We start from the raw sequence: 22,031 nt of genomic DNA on the forward strand, positions 1-22,031 counted from the left end.
AAACAAAATAAAAAGAAAAGAAATGAATAGAAAAGTGTAGCACAGCATTGTGCGCCGATTTTCCTTTTCTTCTGCCTCTCTTATACCCATTCTATTAGCGCATTTATTTTCATGCATTTTAATGGCGTTGAAAAGCGCAGCCAGCACAGCAATTAAAATAGTATAATTAATGGGCGCTGCTTTGTTCGTCTTGTCGTAAAGTTTGATCAAACAAATGAATCATGTTCAAAGCGAAATTGATCGAGATGTGGAAAATGGAAAAGTTGATGTTCAGATTCTTTAAAAGCATCATCTTATTCTACATAAGTTTAAGTTAATGTCCTCAGCAGCTCACTCAATAGGCAAAAATTTTACTATTTCTGTCTCTAAGAAGTGATTTTCACAACCCTAGTATCTGTCAAAGTGACTAGTCGACTTTTTATAATGCGTTTATAATAAAATTCTATTAAATTCCGTTTTTTTTTTCAATTATTTCGTGTCTAGTGCGTTTAAAAAAAATCACCCGGAAACTTAGTTTTACCTTGGCTGTTTGGCAATCGTTTAGTGTCCTTATTTTCTTGGATCCAATCAATAATTAATCTGCTGACGTACAAGGTGCGTTCCAAAGTAAACAGGACTTTTTGAATCTAGCACCCCTTGGTGGCGCCATCTACATGTCGACTGGTGCGTTAGAATCTGCTATCTTTATCGATTGTCCAGTGAGAATTTCATGACATTTCATCGATTGAAGTAAAGTGAAGTTATTGCCTTAAAACGGAATCATGCGTCAGTATGTTTGTGTTATCGGTGCGAAAATGAGCTTCGAACAAAGCGCCAACATTAAATTTTGTTTTAAAATTGGTAAAACTTTTACCGAAACGTTTCAATTGATGGAACAAGCTTATGGCGATGATTGCCTATCCCGTAGCAGAGTGCACGAGTGGTTTCAACGTTTTCAAAGTGGTCGTGAGGACATAAATGACGATCAACATGTGGGCCAATCAAAATTCGTGATCACCGAAAATTCCATCGAAACTGTGCTTGAATTTATCAAAAATCAGCCGAAATCATCATTGAAATTGATGGAAATGGAATTGAACATCTCCAAAATATCGATTTATCGCATTTTGACCCAACATTTGGGCTGACGAAAGGTGTGTGCAAATTGACTATTTGACCAAAAATCACATTTTAACCATTAACCACTCGCCGTATTCATCTGATATGGCACCGTGCGACTTCTACCTTTTCGGAAAAATGAATGCATTTGCTCATGAAAGGAAGGCGTCTGCATACCGACGTAGAGGCAATTCAAAAGGCTTGCACCGGCATACTGGCGGCCATACCGGCAAACGACCTAAAACACTCGTTCGACATGCTTTTGGATCATGCAAAAAGCTGTATTGAAGCAGAAGGAGGCTATTTTGAATAAAATAAATTGATTTTGCCGAAAAAATCATTTGTTCTGTTTTTTTTAAGACAGGCAGCGTAGAATTTTATTCTTTGCTTGCTTTTGCAAATCATCTTATCTCTCTTAAATGAATGCTGATGAAGACTCGGCCGCTCTCGGAGCAGCTGAGGAAGTAGCCAATAAGCTGCTGAAGTACGAGGAGATGAGAAAAATTTCTGGTAAATCACCTTCGGAGCTGAGAGCAAAAATAACCAAGGACCTGCATATGTCAATGGGAAAACCATACGTAAAACCGTCAAGCTCAACCAGTAACTGGATTGCCTCAGCCACTTGTACATCGACTACAAGTACCCTTACATTTTCTGTGGTGAACTCTCAATCAACGTACACCACAGCAGCGACATCAAATGGCAGTTTGTGCTCTACTTAGTTGCGAATCCAACTCAGGACTAATTTTGCTCGTTTCAAATGCCAGTACCCGGTATTAATAGGAAGCGAAAAGGAGCCGTCGTGTCACTAAAATCGGCTCAAAAAAATAAGCCAACTCCAATACAACTCAGGGACAACGAACTGCGTCCTCCTCTCCGCCAGCGCTTCAAAATAATAGATTTGCAGCCCTTTCGGAAGAATCTGATTCCATTATGGAAAAGGAAGAGCCAGATTCCGAAGATCCATCGAGCCAGCAAAATGAAGCCAGCCGTTTCCAGCAGGGAAGTACTATTCCTTAGCCTCCTGCTGTATGTGTGCCACAACAACAAATAACAAATTGGATAAGCTGGAGGTGGCGCTCAATTATGCTGTCCCACCTGACGATTACGACATTTTTGAACGTACATATATTGCCCCAGAAAACCGGACTGGCGAAGTATACAAATTAATGATAATGATACCATGATCGTGCGAATTGGATGTTAGTGGCAAATGTATATGCGCTAATTGCGGTGAAGACCATATGTCGAGCTTCAGAGGCTGCAAGGTAAGGTGGCCTCGTCAAAAACAATGATGAACTCAGACTTTTCCTTACTTCTAACGAAATAGATATAATGTTGATAACCGAAACACACATGCGTCCTGGAGTGAAAGCATATTTACCAGGATACGACCAGTACCACGCTAATAATTCCAGTGGCACCTCTAAAAGTGGCTCTTGTTTTCCTCTCATTATTAGATCGAGTATCGCTCATTCACAGAATGACCCTATTCTAAAAACAAACATCCAGGCGGCCAGCGTATCTTTACCGACGTATGGTGGAAGCATCAAAGTCTCCTCCCTTTATCTTCCTCCCAATGAAGCTTGGTGTAGGGCCGACTTTGATCAATTGATTGCCCAATTCTCGCATTGATGTCTTTAAAGATGATCTGGATAGAAGAATTAACCTAAACATCGAAATTGACAGCCCAGAGGACATCGAAGACGCGATTTCAATCCTCATGAACAACATTTTACTGGCTGCGTCTTTTGCTGCTCCGAAAACTCACCGCTTGCCAACCCAACATCGTCAAGCTAGTCTACCACCAACTGCTGCTGAGCTCTTAAGCCTGAAAAGACGAGTCAGGAAAGAATATGCTAGAACGGGAGATGTTCGAATCCATCAAATCTACAAAACATTGTCCAATCCACTGCAATAAGAATTAATTAAAATCAGGCAAGACAGAATTGATGACATTCTGGAAAGTGCTGGTCCTGATGCATCCTGTAATTATTCGCTATGGAAGCTCACAAGCTCAAAGACTCCAATTAAGGATCCTGCAGGTGGCTGGGGTTAGTCCAGTCAGCAGTCCTCTAGGATCTCTGCAAAGATTTCAGCCTCTTGACCTTACAACAGAAAATAGGCGAAGGGTAGTCCAGCTTAGGCTGGAGATGCCATTCCAAATGGCCTTGCCTGCAAGCCCGGTTACACTGCAAGAAGTTGTAGAGCACAACAAAAACCTAAAGGTAAAAAAATCGCCTTTTAGACAACAAGACGCTGAAACTGCTCCCTACAAGGGCTCTGCTGTTTATTGTTCTGCTTATGAATAGCATACTCAGGCTGAGGCACTTTCCAAACAGCTGGAAAACGGCGCTAATTACGATGATTCCAAAGCCAGGGAAACAGTATTCTGAAGTAGATGGATGCAGGCGGATTAGTCTTCTACCTGCCCTCGGGAAGTTGACGGAACATATGATTCTGAACCGGATTCTCCAGCTCGAAGCCGTGATACGCAGAATTTCAAAGTGGCAGTTTGGATCTCGAAAAGGTCGCGGCACTCTGGAACAAGTCCAGCGTGTGGTCAACTTCGCCCTGGAAGCAAAAGATATACTCAGTGGCTGTGTTTATGGGCATAAAACAAGCTTTTGATAGAGTGTGGCATGATGGACTCCTCTGCAAGTTGAAAGGCATACTAACTCCGCAACTGTTCCAACTTATCGCAAGCTTTCTAAGGGACAGAAGCTTTAAAGTCATTGTTGATGGAGTGAAAACTACAATGCGTTTAATTTGTGCAGGCAAGGTTCCAATAGCTACCTGAGCAGACGACACTGCAGTGCTTACCAGAAGCAGAGACATTGATGTTGCTTCGGTAGCCTTGCAGCAATATGTTAGCAGCTACGAGAATTGGGCTCGGAATTGGAACATTTGTATCAACGCCAGCAAGTGCGCGAATGTCACATTTGTAAGAAGGCCATTGTCCTGCGGAAATATTACTATGTTGGGTCCACACTCACTCATACAAAATCCCACAAATATCTTGGTGGACTGGAGACTCGCCTTCAAGAAGCACATAACCATGGTCAAGCGGTCGGTCATGACAAAAGCTGGAGAGATGGCGTGGCTGCTTGCACCCAGGAACAAGCTGTCTCTACACAGTAAGGTGGCAATCTACAAGTCGATCTTAAGCCCAATATGGAAGTATGCGCTACCAATCTACGAAATTGTTGCTAAATCCCACATAAACAAGTTACGAGTTGCTCAATCGAAAATTCTCAGCGATGTCATTCGAGAGCTCGCTCGCAATTACGAGAAGCGCCTCGGCTTTCACCCCAACGCACTAGCGAGACGGCTGCTCTCCAGGCCCAGGAAGAGAAGACTGAAGAAGTGCCATCCAAAGGATCTCCCCACGAGATCCCTTGTGTAAAATATATAGTATAATATCTTAAATATATATCGTATTAAATCAAAAAAATTGTAAATATATGTACATAGATATAAGTGCATCCTATAGATGCATACTTTGGACCACTCTTTTATTCCCCATTAATTTCCAATTAGCTTAAGCTGTCTTATTGGTAGCAGAACACTAGTTTAATAAATTGTATATAATTAAAAAAAAAAAAAGTGATTTTATAAAATTCGATTCATAAATGGGGTAAATTTTCTGTCAATATTTGTTACAAAATAATTAAAATACTGTTTTCTTTAAAAACATAGCTGCGAAACATTTATACAACACTTTCTAAAGGAAACTTTAACACTTTTTATGCTGAAAGTTTTTAATGCGAGCCACATAATAGCAATGAACTACCGTAGGGAGCGAATAATAAATGTTAATAAGTGAATTAGCTTTTGGTAACAAATTTGGCAACTCAAATTTTAAAAATTCAAAATTTTGAAATTATTGATTTGTTCAATATTTTAGTTAACCTTTAGATAGTGACTGACGCAACCACTCTTTACTTTTCGCGACAGCAGATAAGTTTTCATAAAAATATATAACTCAATAAAGATAAACTATAGAAAGATAGGTAAATGGGAATAGGGAAATGTTTAATTTTTTTATAAAAATAATGAGGTTTAGTTTGTTCTTATAGTTGTCATTAGATCTAATTTGTTCGAAATAGTATGTACTTTATCTACCAATGGATTCTATCTTGTGTGGATAGAATAGCTTAACCCTATCATATCTTATTTACACTGTGAAGGATATTTCCTCCATGGACAACGATTAGCGGCCGTTTTACAAAATTGTGTTAGTTTTCTGCATTTTCCAATAATTGTCTAAAAAATCGAATTGGAAGCAAATAATATGTTTGTACTTCTCGGATCGGACATAACAAATATTTTACAAGCATCTAATACAAGTATAGAAATGACTTGTTTGCTTTTCAAATACTGCAAATTACTGAAATTATCTGTCAAAGAAATAAGAAAAGCTTGTCAGCTCAATAAAAAAAAAACTTATCAATTACAGACTTTTGAAGATGGATGAAACCATAAAAAAATTAGCGAAGTAGAGGCAATTGCAGGTGAAAACATAATGAAGTCAGAGCAAGAATAATTACACAGAAAATTGTCGATTTAAAACTTTCAACCCAATGCTCCTTAAAGACGATGATCACGGATGATTAAAATAGATGTTAAGCTGGGCTATACAATTATGATATACAAGTACTACTGAGACAAGTTTCGAAAATAAACTTCTTACCTTATTATCTCTTCACTTCTTTTTATGACAGAAATAATGTTGATCTGGCACCTGGAGATCGCTACGTACGCATTGCTTTTGCCGAGGCAGCCAAGGAAATTGATTTGGCCATAAACAACACCATTGATACGCTCTTCACCAATCGCACGAAGCCGACCGCCAATGGCCAGCGTGCTCCGCCCAATTATGGCGAGCTGTTGCGCGTCTTTCGCTTCCCAACCGGCCAGGCCAGACAGCTGGCCCGTGCAGCGGAGATCTACGAAAGGACGCTGGTCAACATACGCAAGCATGTGCAAAGTGGCGACAACCTGACCATGGAGAGCGAGCAGTACGAGTTCAGGGACTTGCTTTCGCGCGAGCACTTGCATTTGGTGGCCGAACTATCTGGCTGCATGGAGCATCGTGAGATGCCGAATTGTACGGACATGTGCTATCACTCGAAGTACCGCAGCATCGATGGTACCTGCAACAATCTGATGCATCCCACCTGGGGCGCTTCGCTGACCGCTTTTCGACGTCTGGCGCCGCCCATTTATGAGAACGGCTTCAGCATGCCCATTGGTTGGACCAAAGATAAGCTTTATGCGGGTCACCGCAAGCCCAGTGCACGCTTGGTATCCACTTCGCTGGTGGCCACCAAGGACATTACACCAGATACACGCATAACTCACATGGTCATGCAATGGGGTCAGTTCCTGGACCACGATCTCGATCATGCCATACCATCGGTGAGCTCCGAGAGCTGGGACGGCATCGATTGCAAGAAGACGTGCGAATTAGCTCCGCCCTGCTACCCCATCGAGGTCCCCCCAAATGATCCACGCGTTAAGAATCGACGCTGCATCGATGTGGTGCGCTCCAGTGCCATTTGCGGCTCTGGCATGACTTCGCTGTTCTTTGATAGCGTGCAGCATCGGGAGCAGATCAATCAGCTGACCTCCTACATTGACGCCTCACAAGTCTATGGTTACAGCGCTCCCTTCGCTCAGGAGCTGCGCAACCTGTCCACCGATGAGGGTCTCCTGCGCGTCGGTGTTCACTTCCCCAAGCAGAAGGACATGCTGCCGTTTGCTGCCCCTCAAGATGGCATGGACTGTCGCCGTAATCTGGATGAGAACCAGATGAACTGCTTTGTGGCTGGTGATATAAGGGTTAACGAGCAGGTGGGTCTGTTGGCCATGCACACGATTTGGATGCGGGAGCATAATCGCATCGCCACTAATCTGCGAGACATCAATCCCCACTGGGATGGTGATACATTGTATCAAGAAGCACGCAAGATTGTGGGCGCCCAAATGCAGCACATAACCTATAAGCAATGGCTTCCAATAATTATTGGAGAGAGTGGCATGCAAATGCTTGGGGAGTATCGCGGCTACGATCCTCAGCTAAATCCTACAATTGCCAATGAGTTTGCCACAGCCGCTCTGCGCTTTGGTCACACGATCATCAATCCCATATTGCATCGTCTTAACGAGAGCTTTCAGCCCATACCACAGGGTCATTTGCAGCTCCACAAGGCTTTCTTCGCTCCCTGGCGTCTGGCCTATGAGGGTGGTGTCGATCCATTGATGCGTGGTATGTTCGCTGTGCCCGCCAAACTGAAACTTCCCGATCAGAATCTAAACACTGAGCTCACAGAGAAACTTTTTCATACGGCACATGCTGTCGCTCTTGATTTGGCGGCCATTAACATACAGCGCGGTCGCGATCATGGCATTCCCGGCTACAATGTTTACAGGCAGTTCTGCAATCTCACAGTTGCTCAGAGTTTCGACGATCTTTCGGCTGAGATCAGCAATTCTGCGATAAGGGAAAAACTACGTGAACTGTATGGGCATCCGGATAACATTGATGTTTGGCTGGGTGGTATACTTGAGGATCAGGTGGAGGGCGGCAAGGTGGGTCCACTTTTCCAGTGCCTTCTGGTTGAGCAGTTCCGCCGCCTACGCGATGGCGACCGCCTCTTCTATGAGAATCCTGGTGTCTTCATGCCTGAACAGCTGCAACAGATCAAACAATCCAATCTGGGCCGCGTGCTCTGCGATGTGGGCGATAACATTCAGCAGGTCACCGAGAACGTCTTCATTTTGGCCAAGCATCAGGGCGGCTACAAGCAGTGCGAGGATATAGCGGGCATCAATCTCTATTTTTGGCAGGATTGCGGCAGCTGCAACAACATGCCAGCACTTTTCGACACATTCGTGCCACAGACTTACACAAAACGCAGTCAGCGCAGCAAGCGTGACACCACTGAACAGGAAGTACCCACGGCCGAGAGTTACGACAGTCCCTTGGAGTCGCTGTACGATGTGAATGAGGAACGTGTGAGTGGACTGGAGGAGCTGATTGGCTCATTCCAAAAGGAACTGAAGAAGTTGCACAAGAAACTGCGAAAACTAGAAGATACATGCAATGCCATGGACAATGAACCAGAGCCAGTAGCTGCCGCCCCCGCCGTCCTGAAGCCCAAACGCAGTCATTGCATCGATGACAAGGGCACCACACGCCTCAACAACGAAGTATGGACGCCTGATGTGTGCACCAAATGCAACTGCTATCATGGACAGGTGAATTGCCTGCGTGAAAAGTGCAGTGAGATCAGCTGCCCGCCAGGCGTTGAACCACTAACACCCCCTGAGGCCTGTTGTCCACACTGCCCCCAGATACCGCTCAAGAAGCCGAGCAAATAAAGCGAGGGCGAAGGAATGGGAGCATTAGAAATATGCATATCGACTTAACGTTTAACCAAAACGCGTACCCGTAGTTGTCTCACAAAAACCGAAAACTCTCTCCTTCCTCTTGGCAATGATGTTTATCGGGAAATCCCTCTTAAAGAGCAAACAATTAATTAACAATTAAATAAATGTACTGCTACACATGTAATAATAAAGCACACTGTATCAAAACTAAATATTTTGAACTTTTTGAAAGACGTTACAAGACAAATTGTACTTGCGAGTATTTTTTCCTAATTCGTCTGGAATAATCGGTCCGACAATATAGAATAGCATGTCATTACTGAAAATCGACGAACTTTGTCTGATGTCCTTTAGCTATTACTGAGTTATCCTTTTTATGACGTAGCACACAATCGATAAAGGCCAACTTTTTGCCTGCTCGCACCGTCTTCGCCTCAATAAGTACTTCATCGCCCTCTCTGGCACCCTTTAAATAGCTTACACTCAAGTCCACTGACACACCGGGATGGCAGGGCTTGGACATTAAAGCGTAAGTTGTAACCATGTCGACTAGTGTGGCTGTATAGCCGCCATGTAGACCGCCGCCCATGTTCAGGTGTTCCGGCGCTACTTTGAACTCGGCCGTACAGACGCCATCGCCACCGCCCGTGATCTTCACCTTCAATTGTAATTTTGTTATCGCATTTGTTTTATGTATTAAATGAAGTCAAACCTTTTCCAAATGCCGCTCAAAGCCCGTGGATTTGGCAATTATCTCGGTTATATGTTTGGCAAACTCCAAACCTTTCTTTCTTGTACCCATTTGTTTGGCAAATTTGTTACGACACACAACGATAACGATAGCGGATTTTTCAAAATCGATATCGATGTAAACTTTGCAAACAAAAATTTAACATAAGCATTAGAATTTTAAATTAGATTAGCTTCTTGCGCTCATTTATTCTCGTCAATTACATTACTGAGTTAAAGTAGGCTCCCTTTAGTTCTTAGCATCTTGGTGCATATCCACAAACTTGGTTTGTCCCCCAGTGGCAATAACTGCTCCATCAGACTTACGACGTAGCACACACTCAATGTACGCCAATTTGCGTCCAGCTCGCACTGTATTGGCGTCTACCTCAACAATATCACCTGGCATAGCTGCCGCCAAATAGCTCACATTCAAGCTGGTTGAAACGCCAGGATGGGAACCTTTAGACATTAGTGCATAAGTGGTAATATTATCCAGAATAGCGGCTGTTAACCCTCCATGCAAGGAACCCTTGCGATTCAAGTGCTCCGCTTCAACAGTAAACTCGCCAACACAACGTCCATCACCGCCGTCGGTTATTTTCACCTGTCAAAATTTAAAATAGATTAGCGCGCGCTATCGATAACACAATACAATGCACTTATGTAACATTGATGTAGTTCAGCTGTTTGGCCTAGGGATGTAAGTCGAAGGGAAAACATCGATGTTGATGTACATCGATGTCTCTTTATAAAAAATCGATGCATGGTCGATGCACTTACATCCCTAGGCCAAACAGCTGAACTACATCGATGTTTTAAAAAAAAACTTGCATAAAAAAAAGCTATTATTAGGGAGCAAATTAACATAGATGCTTGAAATAAAATATATATATATATATCTAGAGAGACTGTCATAGCATTTTACTCAATATTGTTAATCAAAATAGTACTCTTAACTCTTGACTTTAAAAACAAAAAAATGATTATGTATATACAGTTTTTAAAACAACGACGCGTTGCAGATACACCTTTTAGGCATATTAAGTGTGACATTATATACGAAAAAAGAAAGATCAAATACTTAACAATCTAAAATGTATATTATAAAATAACATTTTAACGAAAACATCATAAAAACATCGTCGATGCTCAATACATCGATGTTTTTTTACATCCCTAGTTTGGCCCACACAGTTTGCCATCACTAATATGTTGCATTTAAACAGTTTTTATCCATTACGTGCCGTTTTTTGCCGCTGCTAACTCACCATATGAATGACACCGTCGAAACTTTTGCACTTGGCGCTATATTCAGCCACTGTTTTAAGGAAATCAACGCCACGCTTTGCGGCCATTACACTGCAGCTTCTCCGCCTGAACAAACACAACAACCGTGCTCTCCGAAATGACGAAAGCTACTGAGTCTAGCAGTGATGGTGAGGAATATTATCGCGAAATGCTTTAGATTTATTTTAATTTTATTAAATTATAACTACACATTGCAGGTCTAAGATTCGTACAGCTTACCAGAGCTGAGGTGAAACAGGATGCCGTTCATGATTTTGTGGCGCATACCGCAGATGGCATTCACATTGCCATGATTGGCTCTAAAACGAAAATCATCACACTAGAGTTGACTACAAAGGTCAACTGTCATGGTCCGTCTCCATACACCTGCGCCGTCTACGATTTACGCATGGAAAGACCGTTGGACAAACTGGCAAAGAAAGTAAATCTCGCCAAAATCTATGATAGCTGCGATGTGCTGGAGACACAGAGTTTGACTTTGGAGCCGGTCTACATTGCTAACTGCTCAACAGAGGTGCCGCCGGCTAAATTAGTCGCAGCCAATTGGGCACCCATGCCTCTTAAAAATGGTCAAATGTTGCTTGCTGCATGGCTCGCTTATGTTTCTGTCGCAGCCGTCGGGGCACACACGGTGGCGACGACTGGAGGGCTTAGATGTGGCCGATACACTAAATGAAACGACATGAAAGACATTAAAGCAGTACAAAGCCTACATGGATCGTTCCTGGATAACGTCATTTGCCTGGTCCATACATGAGAAAAGCGACACGCAACAACTGCTGCTCGGCACCGCCTCGGGCGGACTGTTTACGTTACATTTGAGCTCAGATGCCCAGGTTGTGCTCCAACATCAGCAGTTCCAAAGCACATTGGGCCGCATTTGTTACATACGCGCATTCAAAAAACTAGTAGTGGTGGGCGACAATAACGGCCTGGTTCATTTATACAATCTAAGTAACAATGAGGGGGGCCTGTTCCTTTTAAAAGCTCTGTGGCTGCGCCCGGATCGCGTAGGCACACAATATGTTGAATTGACATATTGCTTTAAATATGATTGTTATTTTATAGCTATATGCAAAGGTGCACATCTGCTGGTCTGGTGTATGCCAAACTCGAAAAATGATCCCTGGCTAGAGGCGCAACTCTATGTGGGTGGCACTAAGATTACAGGTGACTAAGAATTATTTCATGAAACTCGATTTATCTACATCAATCCTAAATTCTTCACAGGTCTCAGCGCTCTAAGCAGCAACGTATTTGCTTTGACAACAGCGCGCCAGGAACTAAAACGTGTAGAACTAACTCTTAGCATGAGTAATAAGCAGACTCAGTTGAGTCTCAGCATGGAACCCATTGAGATTGAAGACTGTGAAAATTATCAGCTGCTAGGCGTCTTCTGCAGCCGGCACAAGAATCTCCTGTCTGTTCTCCAATTTCGGAACGAGGAGTCCGAAGTGACCACAGCACTGGCTCGTCATGCCACGACCATAAGATTAGGAAAACTTCACAAAAGCAGTGCGTTGGATCAACTTAGCGTTGTACTCGAGCCAAACAAAGGAGCAGATTGGCTCATTCCAAAAGGAACTGAAGAAGTTACACAAGAAACTCGAAAACTTGAAGATACATGCAATGCCATGGACAATGAACAAGAGCCAGTAGCTGCCGCTCTCGCCGTCCTGAAGCCCAAACGCAGCCATTGCATCGATGACAAAGGCACCACACGCCTCAACAACGAAGTATGGACGCCTGATGTGTGCACCAAATGCAACTGCTATCATGGACAGGTGAATTGCCTGCGTGAAAAGTGCAGTGAGATCAGCTGCCCGCCAGGCGTTGAACCGCTAACACCCCCTGAGGCCTGTTGTCCACACTGCCCCCAGACACCCCTCATCACCCTCTCTGGCACCCTTTAAATAGCTTACACTCAAGTCCACTGACACACCGGGATGGCAGGGCTTGGACATTAAAGCGTAAGTTGTAACCATGTCCACTAGTGTGGTTGTATAGCCGCCATGTAGACCGCCGCCCATGTTCAGGTGTTCCGGCGCTACTTTGAACTCGGCCGTACAGACGCCATCGCCGCCGCCCGTGATCTTCACCTTCAATTGTAATTTTGTTATCGCATTTGTTTTATGTATTAAATTAAGTCAAACCTTTTCCAAATGGTGCTCAAAGCTGGCAATTTTCTTGGTTATATGTTTGGCAAACTCTAAACGACACGCAACGATAACGATAGCGGATTTTTCAAAATCGATATAGATACTCGAACTTTGCAAAACAAAAATTTAACATAAGCATTAGAATTTTAAATTAGATTAGCTTCTTGCGCTCATTTATTTTCTCGTCAGTTACATTACTGAGTTAAAGTAGGCTCCCTTTAGTTCTTAGCATCTTGGTGCATATCCACAAACTTGGTTTGTCCCCCAGTGGCAATAACTGCTCCATCAGACTTACGACGTAGCACACACTCAATGTACGCCAATTTGCGTCCAGCTCGCACTGTATTGGCGTCTACCTCAACAATATCACCTGGCATAGCTGCCGCCAAATAGCTCACATTCAAGCTGGTTGAAACGCCAGGATGGGAACCTTTAGACATTAGTGCATAAGTGGTAATATTATCCAGAATAGCGGCTGTTAACCCTCCATGCAAGGAACCCTTGCGATTCAAGTGCTCCGTTTCAACAGTAAACTCGCCAACACAACGTCCATCACCGCCGTCGGTTATTTTCACCTGTCAAAATTTAAAATAGATTAGCGCGCGCTATCGATAACACAAACAATGCACTTATGTAACATTGATGTAGTTCAGCTGTTTGGCCTAGGGATGTAAGTCGAAGGGAAAACATCGATGTTGATGTACATCGATGTCTCTTTATAAAAAATCGATGCATGGTCGATGCGTCGTAAAAAAGAACTTTTCATAGAAAACAAGAGAACGATACAGTCGAGCAAGCCCGACAGTAAAATAGTCTGTACTGTCCACAAAAAAGAACAATTTAAAAAGGAAAAACATTTTTTAAAATTAATTTAAAAAAAAAAAATTGAGTTAATTAAATTAAATTAGAAGACATGTTTATGTTCAGTTTTAACAGTCTTCATGCCTGAACAGCTGCAACAGATCAAACAATCCAATCTGGGCCGCGTGCTCTGCGATGTGGGCGATAACATTCAGCAGGTCACCGAGAACGTCTTCATTTTAGCCAAGCATCAGGGCGGCTACAAGCAGTGCGAGGATATAGCGGGCATCAATCTCTATTTTTGGCAGGATTGCGGCAGCTGCAACAACATGCCAGCACTTTTCGACACATTCGTGCCACAGACTTACACAAAACGCAGTCAGCGCAGCAAGCGTGACACCACTGAACAGGAAGTACCCACGGCCGAGAGTTACGACAGTCCCTTGGAGTCGCTGTACGATGTGAATGAGGAACGTGTGAGTGGACTGGAGGAGCTGATTGGCTCATTCCAAAAGGAACTGAAGAAGTTACACAAGAAACTGCGAAAACTAGAAGATACATGCAATGCCATGGACAATGAACCAGAGCCAGTAGCTGCCGCCCCCGCCGTCCTGAAGCCCAAACGCAGTCATTGCATCGATGACAAGGGCACCACACGCCTCAACAACGAAGTATGGACGCCTGATGTGTGCACCAAATGCAACTGCTATCATGGACAGGTGAATTGCCTGCGTGAAAAGTGCAGTGAGATCAGCTGCCCGCCAGGCGTTGAACCACTAACACCCCCTGAGGCCTGTTGTCCACACTGCCCCCAGATACCGCTCAAGAAGCCGAGCAAATAAAGCGAGGGCGAAGGAATGGGAGCATTAGAAATATGCATATCGACTTAACGTTTAACCAAAACGCGTACCCGTAGTTGTCTCACAAAAACCGAAAACTCTCTCCTTCCTCTTGGCAATGATGTTTATCGGGAAATCCCTCTTAAAGAGCAAACAATTAATTAACAATTAAATAAATGTACTGCTACACATGTAATAATAAAGCACACTGTATCAAAACTAAATATTTTGAACTTTTTGAAAGACGTTACAAGACAAATTGTACTTGCGAGTATTTTTTCCTAATTCGTCTGGAATAATCGGTCCGACAATATAGAATAGCATGTCATTACTGAAAATCGACGAACTTTGTCTGATGTCCTTTAGCTATTACTGAGTTATCCTTTTTATGACGTAGCACACAATCGATAAAGGCCAACTTTTTGCCTGCTCGCACCGTCTTCGCCTCAATAAGTACTTCATCGCCCTCTCTGGCACCCTTTAAATAGCTTACACTCAAGTCCACTGACACACCGGGATGGCAGGGCTTGGACATTAAAGCGTAAGTTGTAACCATGTCGACTAGTGTGGCTGTATAGCCGCCATGTAGACCGCCGCCCATGTTCAGGTGTTCCGGCGCTACTTTGAACTCGGCCGTACAGACGCCATCGCCACCGCCCGTGATCTTCACCTTCAATTGTAATTTTGTTATCGCATTTGTTTTATGTATTAAATGAAGTCAAACCTTTTCCAAATGCCGCTCAAAGCCCGTGGATTTGGCAATTATCTCGGTTATATGTTTGGCAAACTCCAAACCTTTCTTTCTTGTACCCATTTGTTTGGCAAATTTGTTACGACACACAACGATAACGATAGCGGATTTTTCAAAATCGATATCGATGTAAACTTTGCAAACAAAAATTTAACATAAGCATTAGAATTTTAAATTAGATTAGCTTCTTGCGCTCATTTATTCTCGTCAATTACATTACTGAGTTAAAGTAGGCTCCCTTTAGTTCTTAGCATCTTGGTGCATATCCACAAACTTGGTTTGTCCCCCAGTGGCAATAACTGCTCCATCAGACTTACGACGTAGCACACACTCAATGTACGCCAATTTGCGTCCAGCTCGCACTGTATTGGCGTCTACCTCAACAATATCACCTGGCATAGCTGCCGCCAAATAGCTCACATTCAAGCTGGTTGAAACGCCAGGATGGGAACCTTTAGACATTAGTGCATAAGTGGTAATATTATCCAGAATAGCGGCTGTTAACCCTCCATGCAAGGAACCCTTGCGATTCAAGTGCTCCGCTTCAACAGTAAACTCGCCAACACAACGTCCATCACCGCCGTCGGTTATTTTCACCTGTCAAAATTTAAAATAGATTAGCGCGCGCTATCGATAACACAATACAATGCACTTATGTAACATTGATGTAGTTCAGCTGTTTGGCCTAGGGATGTAAGTCGAAGGGAAAACATCGATGTTGATGTACATCGATGTCTCTTTATAAAAAATCGATGCATGGTCGATGCACTTACATCCCTAGGCCAAACAGCTGAACTACATCGATGTTTTAAAAAAAAACTTGCATAAAAAAAAGCTATTATTAGGGAGCAAATTAACATAGATGCTTGAAATAAAATATATATATATATATCTAGAGAGACTGTCATAGCATTTTACTCAATATTGTTAATCAAAATAGTACTCTTAACTCTTGACTTTAAAAACAAAAAAATGATTATGTATATACAGTTTTTAAAACAACGACGCGTTGCAGATACACCTTTTAGGCATATTAAGTGTGACATTATATACGAAAAAAGAAAGATCAAATACTTAACAATCTAAAATGTATATTATAAAATAACATTTTAACGAAAACATCATAAAAACATCGTCGATGCTCAATACATCGATGTTTTTTTACATCCCTAGTTTGGCCCACACAGTTTGCCATCACTAATATGTTGCATTTAAACAGTTTTTATCCATTACGTGCCGTTTTTGCCGCTGCTAACTCACCATATGAATGACACCGTCGAAACTTTTGCACTTGGCGCTATATTCAGCCACTGTTTTAAGGAAATCAACGCCACGCTTTGCGGCCATTACACTGCAGCTTCTCCGCCTGAACAAACACAACAACCGTGCTCTCCGAAATGACGAAAGCTACTGAGTCTAGCAGTGATGGTGAGGAATATTATCGCGAAATGCTTTAGATTTATTTTAATTTTATTAAATTATAACTACACATTGCAGGTCTAAGATTCGTACAGCTTACCAGAGCTGAGGTGAAACAGGATGCCGTTCATGATTTTGTGGCGCATACCGCAGATGGCATTCACATTGCCATGATTGGCTCTAAAACGAAAATCATCACACTAGAGTTGACTACAAAGGTCAACTGTCATGGTCCGTCTCCATACACCTGCGCCGTCTACGATTTACGCATGGAAAGACCGTTGGACAAACTGGCAAAGAAAGTAAATCTCGCCAAAATCTATGATAGCTGCGATGTGCTGGAGACACAGAGTTTGACTTTGGAGCCGGTCTACATTGCTAACTGCTCAACAGAGGTGCCGCCGGCTAAATTAGTCGCAGCCAATTGGGCACCCATGCCTCTTAAAAATGGTCAAATGTTGCTTGCTGCATGGCTCGCTTATGTTTCTGTCGCAGCCGTCGGGGCACACACGGTGGCGACGACTGGAGGGCTTAGATGTGGCCGATACACTAAATGAAACGACATGAAAGACATTAAAGCAGTACAAAGCCTACATGGATCGTTCCTGGATAACGTCATTTGCCTGGTCCATACATGAGAAAAGCGACACGCAACAACTGCTGCTCGGCACCGCCTCGGGCGGACTGTTTACGTTACATTTGAGCTCAGATGCCCAGGTTGTGCTCCAACATCAGCAGTTCCAAAGCACATTGGGCCGCATTTGTTACATACGCGCATTCAAAAAACTAGTAGTGGTGGGCGACAATAACGGCCTGGTTCATTTATACAATCTAAGTAACAATGAGGGGGGCCTGTTCCTTTTAAAAGCTCTGTGGCTGCGCCCGGATCGCGTAGGCACACAATATGTTGAATTGACATATTGCTTTAAATATGATTGTTATTTTATAGCTATATGCAAAGGTGCACATCTGCTGGTCTGGTGTATGCCAAACTCGAAAAATGATCCCTGGCTAGAGGCGCAACTCTATGTGGGTGGCACTAAGATTACAGGTGACTAAGAATTATTTCATGAAACTCGATTTATCTACATCAATCCTAAATTCTTCACAGGTCTCAGCGCTCTAAGCAGCAACGTATTTGCTTTGACAACAGCGCGCCAGGAACTAAAACGTGTAGAACTAACTCTTAGCATGAGTAATAAGCAGACTCAGTTGAGTCTCAGCATGGAACCCATTGAGATTGAAGACTGTGAAAATTATCAGCTGCTAGGCGTCTTCTGCAGCCGGCACAAGAATCTCCTGTCTGTTCTCCAATTTCGGAACGAGGAGTCCGAAGTGACCACAGCACTGGCTCGTCATGCCACGACCATAAGATTAGGAAAACTTCACAAAAGCAGTGCGTTGGATCAACTTAGCGTTGTACTCGAGCCAAACAAAGGAGCAGATTGGCTCATTCCAAAAGGAACTGAAGAAGTTACACAAGAAACTCGAAAACTTGAAGATACATGCAATGCCATGGACAATGAACAAGAGCCAGTAGCTGCCGCTCTCGCCGTCCTGAAGCCCAAACGCAGCCATTGCATCGATGACAAAGGCACCACACGCCTCAACAACGAAGTATGGACGCCTGATGTGTGCACCAAATGCAACTGCTATCATGGACAGGTGAATTGCCTGCGTGAAAAGTGCAGTGAGATCAGCTGCCCGCCAGGCGTTGAACCGCTAACACCCCCTGAGGCCTGTTGTCCACACTGCCCCCAGACACCCCTCATCACCCTCTCTGGCACCCTTTAAATAGCTTACACTCAAGTCCACTGACACACCGGGATGGCAGGGCTTGGACATTAAAGCGTAAGTTGTAACCATGTCCACTAGTGTGGTTGTATAGCCGCCATGTAGACCGCCGCCCATGTTCAGGTGTTCCGGCGCTACTTTGAACTCGGCCGTACAGACGCCATCGCCGCCGCCCGTGATCTTCACCTTCAATTGTAATTTTGTTATCGCATTTGTTTTATGTATTAAATTAAGTCAAACCTTTTCCAAATGGTGCTCAAAGCTGGCAATTTTCTTGGTTATATGTTTGGCAAACTCTAAACGACACGCAACGATAACGATAGCGGATTTTTCAAAATCGATATAGATACTCGAACTTTGCAAAACAAAAATTTAACATAAGCATTAGAATTTTAAATTAGATTAGCTTCTTGCGCTCATTTATTTTCTCGTCAGTTACATTACTGAGTTAAAGTAGGCTCCCTTTAGTTCTTAGCATCTTGGTGCATATCCACAAACTTGGTTTGTCCCCCAGTGGCAATAACTGCTCCATCAGACTTACGACGTAGCACACACTCAATGTACGCCAATTTGCGTCCAGCTCGCACTGTATTGGCGTCTACCTCAACAATATCACCTGGCATAGCTGCCGCCAAATAGCTCACATTCAAGCTGGTTGAAACGCCAGGATGGGAACCTTTAGACATTAGTGCATAAGTGGTAATATTATCCAGAATAGCGGCTGTTAACCCTCCATGCAAGGAACCCTTGCGATTCAAGTGCTCCGTTTCAACAGTAAACTCGCCAACACAACGTCCATCACCGCCGTCGGTTATTTTCACCTGTCAAAATTTAAAATAGATTAGCGCGCGCTATCGATAACACAAACAATGCACTTATGTAACATTGATGTAGTTCAGCTGTTTGGCCTAGGGATGTAAGTCGAAGGGAAAACATCGATGTTGATGTACATCGATGTCTCTTTATAAAAAATCGATGCATGGTCGATGCACTTACATCCCTAGGCCAAACAGCTGAACTACATCGATGTTTTAAAAAAAAACTTGCATAAAAAAAAGCTATTATTAGGGAGCAAATTAACATAGATGCTTGAAATAAAATATATATATATATATATCTAGAGAGACTGTCATAGCATTTTACTCAATATTGTTAATCAAAATAGTACTCTTAACTCTTGACTTTAAAAACAAAAAAATGATTATGTATATACAGTTTTTAAAACAACGACGCGTTGCAGATACACCTTTTAGGCATATTAAGTGTGACATTATATACGAAAAAAGAAAGATCAAATACTTAACAATCTAAAATGTATATTATAAAATAACATTTTAACGAAAACATCATAAAAACATCGTCGATGCTCAATACATCGATGTTTTTTTACATCCCTAGTTTGGCCCACACAGTTTGCCATCACTAATATGTTGCATTTAAACAGTTTTTATCCATTACGTGCCGTTTTTGCCGCTGCTAACTCACCATATGAATGACACCGTCGAAACTTTTGCACTTGGCGCTATATTCAGCCACTGTTTTAAGGAAATCAACGCCACGCTTTGCGGCCATTACACTGCAGCTTCTCCGCCTGAACAAACACAACAACCGTGCTCTCCGAAATGACGAAAGCTACTGAGTCTAGCAGTGATGGTGAGGAATATTATCGCGAAATGCTTTAGATTTATTTTAATTTTATTAAATTATAACTACACATTGCAGGTCTAAGATTCGTACAGCTTACCAGAGCTGAGGTGAAACAGGATGCCGTTCATGATTTTGTGGCGCATACCGCAGATGGCATTCACATTGCCATGATTGGCTCTAAAACGAAAATCATCACACTAGAGTTGACTACAAAGGTCAACTGTCATGGTCCGTCTCCATACACCTGCGCCGTCTACGATTTACGCATGGAAAGACCGTTGGACAAACTGGCAAAGAAAGTAAATCTCGCCAAAATCTATGATAGCTGCGATGTGCTGGAGACACAGAGTTTGACTTTGGAGCCGGTCTACATTGCTAACTGCTCAACAGAGGTGCCGCCGGCTAAATTAGTCGCAGCCAATTGGGCACCCATGCCTCTTAAAAATGGTCAAATGTTGCTTGCTGCATGGCTCGCTTATGTTTCTGTCGCAGCCGTCGGGGCACACACGGTGGCGACGACTGGAGGGCTTAGATGTGGCCGATACACTAAATGAAACGACATGAAAGACATTAAAGCAGTACAAAGCCTACATGGATCGTTCCTGGATAACGTCATTTGCCTGGTCCATACATGAGAAAAGCGACACGCAACAACTGCTGCTCGGCACCGCCTCGGGCGGACTGTTTACGTTACATTTGAGCTCAGATGCCCAGGTTGTGCTCCAACATCAGCAGTTCCAAAGCACATTGGGCCGCATTTGTTACATACGCGCATTCAAAAAACTAGTAGTGGTGGGCGACAATAACGGCCTGGTTCATTTATACAATCTAAGTAACAATGAGGGGGGCCTGTTCCTTTTAAAAGCTCTGTGGCTGCGCCCGGATCGCGTAGGCACACAATATGTTGAATTGACATATTGCTTTAAATATGATTGTTATTTTATAGCTATATGCAAAGGTGCACATCTGCTGGTCTGGTGTATGCCAAACTCGAAAAATGATCCCTGGCTAGAGGCGCAACTCTATGTGGGTGGCACTAAGATTACAGGTGACTAAGAATTATTTCATGAAACTCGATTTATCTACATCAATCCTAAATTCTTCACAGGTCTCAGCGCTCTAAGCAGCAACGTATTTGCTTTGACAACAGCGCGCCAGGAACTAAAACGTGTAGAACTAACTCTTAGCATGAGTAATAAGCAGACTCAGTTGAGTCTCAGCATGGAACCCATTGAGATTGAAGACTGTGAAAATTATCAGCTGCTAGGCGTCTTCTGCAGCCGGCACAAGAATCTCCTGTCTGTTCTCCAATTTCGGAACGAGGAGTCCGAAGTGACCACAGCACTGGCTCGTCATGCCACGACCATAAGATTAGGAAAACTTCACAAAAGCAGTGCGTTGGATCAACTTAGCGTTGTACTCGAGCCAAACAAAGGAGCAGATTGGCTCATTCCAAAAGGAACTGAAGAAGTTACACAAGAAACTCGAAAACTTGAAGATACATGCAATGCCATGGACAATGAACAAGAGCCAGTAGCTGCCGCTCTCGCCGTCCTGAAGCCCAAACGCAGCCATTGCATCGATGACAAAGGCACCACACGCCTCAACAACGAAGTATGGACGCCTGATGTGTGCACCAAATGCAACTGCTATCATGGACAGGTGAATTGCCTGCGTGAAAAGTGCAGTGAGATCAGCTGCCCGCCAGGCGTTGAACCGCTAACACCCCCTGAGGCCTGTTGTCCACACTGCCCCCAGACACCCCTCATCACCCTCTCTGGCACCCTTTAAATAGCTTACACTCAAGTCCACTGACACACCGGGATGGCAGGGCTTGGACATTAAAGCGTAAGTTGTAACCATGTCCACTAGTGTGGTTGTATAGCCGCCATGTAGACCGCCGCCCATGTTCAGGTGTTCCGGCGCTACTTTGAACTCGGCCGTACAGACGCCATCGCCGCCGCCCGTGATCTTCACCTTCAATTGTAATTTTGTTATCGCATTTGTTTTATGTATTAAATTAAGTCAAACCTTTTCCAAATGGTGCTCAAAGCTGGCAATTTTCTTGGTTATATGTTTGGCAAACTC

General features: G+C 43.3%; 9 protein-coding genes and 1 pseudogene across 10 annotated transcripts in view; 4 read left to right on the forward strand and 6 right to left on the reverse strand.

The window, feature by feature from the left end:
• LOC115622522 (peroxidasin) overlaps positions 1 to 8,705 on the forward strand; it is a gene marked incomplete at its 5' end in the record, with an annotated part of 46,001 nt that extends 37,296 nt beyond the window's left edge. Inside the window, one exon of the mRNA XM_030516486.1 lies at positions 5,823 to 8,705. Within this exon, the coding sequence (XP_030372346.1) occupies positions 5,823 to 8,484 (2,662 nt within the window). The remainder of the gene's footprint in view (positions 1 to 5,822) is intronic.
• LOC115622360 (acyl-coenzyme A thioesterase 13) lies at positions 8,643 to 9,317 on the reverse strand. Its single transcript, XM_030516275.1, has 2 exons — positions 9,206 to 9,317; positions 8,643 to 9,151 (listed from the first exon to the last, which is right to left on the reverse strand). The coding sequence occupies exons 1-2, from the start codon at positions 9,293 to 9,295 to the stop codon at positions 8,810 to 8,812; spliced, it is 432 nt and encodes a 143-aa protein (XP_030372135.1). The 5' UTR covers positions 9,296 to 9,317; the 3' UTR covers positions 8,643 to 8,809.
• A 77-nt stretch (positions 9,318 to 9,394) lies between these two features.
• On the reverse strand, positions 9,395 to 10,646 carry LOC115622359 (acyl-coenzyme A thioesterase 13). Its single transcript, XM_030516273.1, has 2 exons — positions 10,494 to 10,646; positions 9,395 to 9,829 (listed from the first exon to the last, which is right to left on the reverse strand). Exons 1-2 carry the CDS (start codon positions 10,578 to 10,580, stop codon positions 9,473 to 9,475), a joined length of 444 nt encoding a protein of 147 aa, XP_030372133.1. The 5' UTR covers positions 10,581 to 10,646; the 3' UTR covers positions 9,395 to 9,472.
• On the forward strand, positions 10,494 to 12,707 carry LOC115622357 (annotated as a pseudogene).
• Positions 12,708 to 12,830: 123 nt separating this feature from the next.
• Positions 12,831 to 13,332, reverse strand: LOC115622523 (acyl-coenzyme A thioesterase 13-like). Its single transcript, XM_030516487.1, has 2 exons — positions 13,315 to 13,332; positions 12,831 to 13,267 (listed from the first exon to the last, which is right to left on the reverse strand). Exons 1-2 carry the CDS (start codon positions 13,330 to 13,332, stop codon positions 12,911 to 12,913), a joined length of 375 nt encoding a protein of 124 aa, XP_030372347.1. The 3' UTR covers positions 12,831 to 12,910.
• A 1,161-nt stretch (positions 13,333 to 14,493) lies between these two features.
• Positions 14,494 to 15,168, reverse strand: LOC115622361 (acyl-coenzyme A thioesterase 13-like). Its single transcript, XM_030516276.1, has 2 exons — positions 15,057 to 15,168; positions 14,494 to 15,002 (listed from the first exon to the last, which is right to left on the reverse strand). Exons 1-2 carry the CDS (start codon positions 15,144 to 15,146, stop codon positions 14,661 to 14,663), a joined length of 432 nt encoding a protein of 143 aa, XP_030372136.1. The 5' UTR covers positions 15,147 to 15,168; the 3' UTR covers positions 14,494 to 14,660.
• Positions 15,169 to 15,245: 77 nt separating this feature from the next.
• LOC115622460 (acyl-coenzyme A thioesterase 13-like) lies at positions 15,246 to 16,496 on the reverse strand. Its single transcript, XM_030516405.1, has 2 exons — positions 16,344 to 16,496; positions 15,246 to 15,680 (listed from the first exon to the last, which is right to left on the reverse strand). The coding sequence occupies exons 1-2, from the start codon at positions 16,428 to 16,430 to the stop codon at positions 15,324 to 15,326; spliced, it is 444 nt and encodes a 147-aa protein (XP_030372265.1). The 5' UTR covers positions 16,431 to 16,496; the 3' UTR covers positions 15,246 to 15,323.
• LOC115622459 lies at positions 16,325 to 18,557 on the forward strand. The gene is made up of 3 exons (XM_030516404.1): positions 16,325 to 16,511; positions 16,581 to 17,553; positions 17,614 to 18,557. Exons 2-3 carry the CDS (start codon positions 17,097 to 17,099, stop codon positions 18,294 to 18,296), a joined length of 1,140 nt encoding a protein of 379 aa, XP_030372264.1. The 5' UTR covers positions 16,325 to 16,511; positions 16,581 to 17,096; the 3' UTR covers positions 18,297 to 18,557.
• Positions 18,558 to 18,680: 123 nt separating this feature from the next.
• On the reverse strand, positions 18,681 to 21,797 carry LOC115622451 (acyl-coenzyme A thioesterase 13-like). 2 transcript variants are annotated; one of them, XM_030516394.1, is made up of 2 exons: positions 21,744 to 21,797; positions 18,681 to 19,117 (listed from the first exon to the last, which is right to left on the reverse strand). In XM_030516394.1, exons 1-2 carry the CDS (start codon positions 21,783 to 21,785, stop codon positions 18,761 to 18,763), a joined length of 399 nt encoding a protein of 132 aa, XP_030372254.1. In that variant the 5' UTR covers positions 21,786 to 21,797; the 3' UTR covers positions 18,681 to 18,760. The 2 variants fall into 2 exon arrangements, with proteins under 2 accessions (XP_030372254.1, XP_030372253.1); XM_030516393.1 differs by lacking the exon at positions 21,744 to 21,797 and adding an exon at positions 19,782 to 19,930.
• On the forward strand, positions 19,763 to 21,995 carry LOC115622450. The gene is made up of 3 exons (XM_030516392.1): positions 19,763 to 19,949; positions 20,019 to 20,991; positions 21,052 to 21,995. Exons 2-3 carry the CDS (start codon positions 20,535 to 20,537, stop codon positions 21,732 to 21,734), a joined length of 1,140 nt encoding a protein of 379 aa, XP_030372252.1. The 5' UTR covers positions 19,763 to 19,949; positions 20,019 to 20,534; the 3' UTR covers positions 21,735 to 21,995.
• The last annotated feature ends 36 nt before the right edge of the window (positions 21,996 to 22,031 follow it).

The sequence above is a fragment of the Scaptodrosophila lebanonensis genome, unplaced genomic scaffold, assembly GCF_003285725.1.
Source record: "Scaptodrosophila lebanonensis strain 11010-0011.00,11010-0021.00 unplaced genomic scaffold, SlebRS2 tig00000043-arrow-pilon, whole genome shotgun sequence".
NCBI classification, from domain to species: domain Eukaryota; kingdom Metazoa; phylum Arthropoda; class Insecta; order Diptera; family Drosophilidae; genus Scaptodrosophila; species Scaptodrosophila lebanonensis.